Here is a 4,342-nt window from a genome sequence, read left to right as displayed (position 1 = left end):
AAAGAAAACAACTCCACACAGACATCAAGGATTACGAACACTTATAATAGGAGGACAAAAGATAATGATATGGGGACCGAAAAAGCTTTGGTATTATGGGTAGGTGGTGCCAAGAAAGGAGAAAGTGACAGTGACATTATACCAGTGGTGGAAGAGAAAGAACGGTCCTTCGATCATCTCGAGGGTTATCAGGGTGAGGATACTTCAGGAGTTGGTCACCCACCTTCAAACTGGGTTCTACAAAAATTCAGGAATTCAGTAAGTTGGTTGGCGTGTCATGTGATGGGTATGAAAGTAGATTGTTACAATTGTTCGAGGAGCTGGAGGCTAATAGGGGACAAGACATCAGTACACATGGAAGTAAATTAAGAAGAAAGGGTGATCGTGAACTTAAGAGGCTCGAATGGTCAGTAAACTATGCTGGTAAGGGTGGCAAGTCCAAGAAAAGAACAATGGGGAGGGGTTATGGAGTGTTACAATGATGCCAAAACTCATTAGCTGGAACGTAAGGGGTCTCAATGAGATTAGTAAAAAGCTTGGTGTTCGTAATTTGCTAAGGGGATAGGGGGCAAATCTTGTTTGTCTACAAGAAACTAAGATGGAGTTTATCTCGAGGGCGGTGATTCGTAGTTTATGAGGGGGAGATCATGTAGGATATCAGTTTTTGGGGTCATCAGGGGTTTCAGGAGGCGTATTGGTGATGTGGGACACTAGAGTGCTTGAGATGAAGGAGGCAAGTATATGGGTGTTCTCTATATCGATTTCTTTCAAAAATTGTGAGGATGGATTTCGGTGGATGTTCACAGGAGTTTATGGGCTTAGTTCTGATGACAGTAGAGTGGGTTTGTGGAATGAACTGGCTGGAATGAGGGCTTGGTGGAATCTTCCTACATGTATTGGGGGTAATTTCAATGTGATTCGATTTCCTTCGGAGAGGTCGAGTGGTGGGAGACTAACTAGGGCAATGGAGGAGTTCTCAGATTTTATTAGGGAGAATTTGTTAGTGGATTTACCCATGATTGGGGAAGATTTTACCTGGTCATCCAATCGGGATCGACCCGTTTTGTCTCGTATTGATAGGTTCTTGATTTGTGGGGAATGGGAGTCTAATATTCAGATGTCACTCAGAGAAAATTGGGGAGCAGAGAAAATTGGGGAGGGTATACTCGGATCATTGGAATTATGTTATCGGGGAATAGAAGGGGTGGTGGAAGAAGACCTTTCAAGTTTGAGAAGATGTGATTGAAAGTTGAAGGTTTTAGGGAGCGAGTACAGACGTGGTGGACTTCCTATGAAGTCAGTGGGTCTCCCTGTTTTGTATTGAACCAGAAGCTAAAGGCGTTGAAAGGGGACTTAAAGAAATGGAATGAGGAAGTTGTGGGCAATGTTAACTGCAGTAAAAATCAATGTCTGTCAGAGATAGAGGAATTGGATAGGCGGGAGGAGAGTCAGGGGTTGACCGGGGAGGAGAAGGAGAGACATAGAGTATTAAAGGAAGAGATGGAGAGGATGGTGGAGATGGTGGAGATTAATTGGCGACAGAAATCTAGAGTTACTTGGTTGAAAGAGGGGGATAAATGTGCTAAATTCTTCCACAGGGTCGCCAATTCTAATAGGAGGAACAACTCCATCACAGTTTTGGAGGTGGACGGGGTTACTTATGAGGAACCACAACAAATTGGAAGCCAACTGGTGAATTTTTATCAGAACCTCTATCGGGAGCAATTTGAATGGAGGCCAGAATTGGAGGGATTGCACTTTTCTACAATCACTGAGGATGATGCCCGATAGATGGAAAGACCATTTGGGGAGGATGAAATTAAGGAGATTGTTTTCAGCATGAACGATGAAAAGGCTCCGGGACCGGACGGTTTCTCGTTCTCATTCTACAAAGCGTGCTGGGATGTGGTTCGACCGGACATTGTCAATACTATCTTATTTTTTTGAACGTGGCAGATTCCAGAGAAGTTCTAACGCCACATTTATTGTGCTCATCCCTAAGAAATCGAGAGCAACTGATATTAAGGACTTTCGTCCCATTAGCCTTGTCAGCGGGGTGTATAAGATTATTTCGAAAGTTCAGGCAAACAAATTAAAGGACGTGCTGGGAAAAGTGGTGTCCAAGTTTCAAAATACATTTGTAAAAGGGCGTCAGATTTTGGACTATGTGCTTATAGCGAATGAATGCATAGATTCAAGAATACGCCTAAGGGCCCCAGGGATGCTTTGTAAGCTAGCTATTCAGAAAGCTTTTACGATCATGTAAATTGGGGTTTCTTGTTGTATATGCTCAGGCGCTGTGGCTTTGTGGATAAATGGTGTAAATGGATTCAATTCTGTATTTCTACTGTTTCATTCTCAATTTTGGTCAACGGAACACCTGAGAGTTATTTCCGGAGCAGTAGAGGCTTAAGACAAGGGGATCCATTGTCCCCATTGTTATTTGTCATTGTACACCCCCCGTATACTCTCTTTTAAGTAATAAAATTATTTGATTACCTATCAAAAAAAATATATTGAGAAATAAATAATCAATTTTTTCTCTCTTTGTCTATAATAGTTTTCCATTCCAATGCCAAAGGTATATTCTACTCCTCAGGAAACGAAAAGTTCTAATCTTACCTCAATAAGTATCCCCAGAAATTATATGTAAAATATGGTGTTCCCTTCAAAACACGAGAATTTAATATTTGGCTTCTATAATTTACTTCAAACAATGTAACTTTTCCATCATTAGCCTAAGGTACACTTTCTTCTACTCCAAAGAAATGAAGCATTCTGATTTTGACTTAGGGCCTGTTCGGTAGTGATTGTGAAAATTGATTTTTTTTACCGTTAGGGAGAAGTGGGTCCCACCTATGAGTGAAGAAGTCAAAAATGACAATTGGAATAAGGAAATAACAGTCAAAAAATTGATTTTTTGGATGAAAAATTGTTACCAAATGGGGGCTTAATAAGTTTTCATAAGAAACGATATCTAAAGCATTGTGTTCCCCTTAAATTAAGAGAATTTGATATTGTACTTCTATAATTTACTTCAAAAAATGAGATGGTAGAGTTGCACTCCATATAATTGTTACGAGTACTTATATTCCCACTAAAAAATTTGTTTATTACACAACAATTTTAAATATTTGTTTTATTTACTTAAATAGCCCTAAATAAAATTACATAAATAAACATTCTTTTAAATATTTTTTTCAAACTAATTTTTTTTGTTTCCACAACAAATGTTAAAACTGCTCTTTTTTTCGTACAACCTTTTTTCTTCATCGCAGGAGGTTTTTTCTTTTCCCTCACTATATTAGTTTTTTCTTTTATAGTGGTGATTATGGTAGATTGTTTATTTTATTTATTTATTTTGGGATATATGTAAAACTTGATGATCATAAATAATTATAATAATTAATGTGCAGTAGGTATGGGTGAGATAAATTCGTGTGGGCAAAATTAGAAATGGGGTTAGATTGGGTGAGGATGAGGCTTGAAGCGGGGGGAGGTAGGTATGGCAATTTGAACCGTCAAAATCAAAAATCGCGGTTAACCGAATCGAATGGGGGCAAAAAAATCGAACCGATGGTGCAATGGGACAGATATGGTATTTGATTTTACTGAACCGGTTCGGGTCGGGGGCGGGGCGGGTATGGTATTTACGCCATCGCCCCGAACCGAACCAATTAACCATTAGAAAAAATAATAAATTAATAATAATTGGGCTTTCCATAATTTTTTTATTTTTTCTATGTTAATTACTTAATTTCTTTGGCCCAAAATGTCTGGCACGTTAACAATTATATTTAAGCCTAAGTAGCCAACCATAACAATGTAACACAAAGGCAGTATTAACTATTAAAGCACAAACGTATTATACTTTTATTGGGGAATTCTCAGCAGCCGCTTCACCACTTCAAAGATTCTGTCTTCTGGGTTTGCCGAACGCGGAGTTGCTGACTGTCGTTCGTTCGCCTCCGTCCATTTGCAATATTTTCTTCTCCTTCAACCATCAAGCTTTTACCACTGGTGAGCTTCTCATCTTCTCTTTTGATAATTTGAATTTGTTGTGAATTTCGCACAAGATTTGGCTAAATTATATCTAGAAATTTCAGTTTTTTACAATTGGTGGCTGCTTTAGAGATAAATAACTTTAATTTCTCTCCTCTTTAATGATTTTTGGCCTAAGGGTCTAGATTTTCTAATTCTACGAAATGAAATTTTTGGCTTTAGAATTTGAATAGTTATTGAAGAAAATACTGCAAATCTTAATGTTAATTATTTGAGTATCTTTTTCTTTGTATTAACTTCATGAAATTCCCTAATCAAATAAATATTTCACAATCTTGTT

The 4,342-nt window shown here is 38.2% G+C and overlaps 1 protein-coding gene across 1 annotated transcript; it reads left to right on the top strand.

The window, feature by feature from the left end:
* Nucleotides 1–478: 478 nt before the first annotated feature.
* On the top strand, nt 479–1,791 carry LOC111374488. The gene is made up of 3 exons (XM_022997154.1): nt 479–545; nt 654–1,160; nt 1,256–1,791. Exons 1-3 carry the CDS (start codon nt 479–481, stop codon nt 1,789–1,791), a joined length of 1,110 nt encoding a protein of 369 aa, XP_022852922.1.
* Nucleotides 1,792–4,342: the final 2,551 nt, after the last annotated feature.

The sequence above is a fragment of the Olea europaea genome, unplaced genomic scaffold (assembly GCF_002742605.1).
Source record: "Olea europaea var. sylvestris unplaced genomic scaffold, O_europaea_v1 scaffold1257, whole genome shotgun sequence".
Taxonomy (NCBI): domain Eukaryota; kingdom Viridiplantae; phylum Streptophyta; class Magnoliopsida; order Lamiales; family Oleaceae; genus Olea; species Olea europaea.
The sequence above is the reverse complement of the archived record's forward strand: the minus strand, read 5'-3'. Positions and strand labels throughout refer to the sequence as shown.

What these genes read in the sequence shown, in the direction of transcription:
- LOC111374488 (XM_022997154.1), top strand. Translation starts at nt 479, where the DNA reads ATGATGCCAAAACTCATTAGCTGGAACGTAAGGGGTCTCAATGAGATT. An exon ending in TAGTAAAAAGCTTGGTGTTC is followed by an intron (nt 546 to 653) that starts GTAATTTGCTAA and finishes GAGATCATGTAG; the next exon opens with GATATCAGTTTTTGGGGTCA. An exon ending in AGCAGAGAAAATTGGGGAGG is followed by an intron (nt 1,161 to 1,255) that starts GTATACTCGGAT and finishes TGAAAGTTGAAG; the next exon opens with GTTTTAGGGAGCGAGTACAG.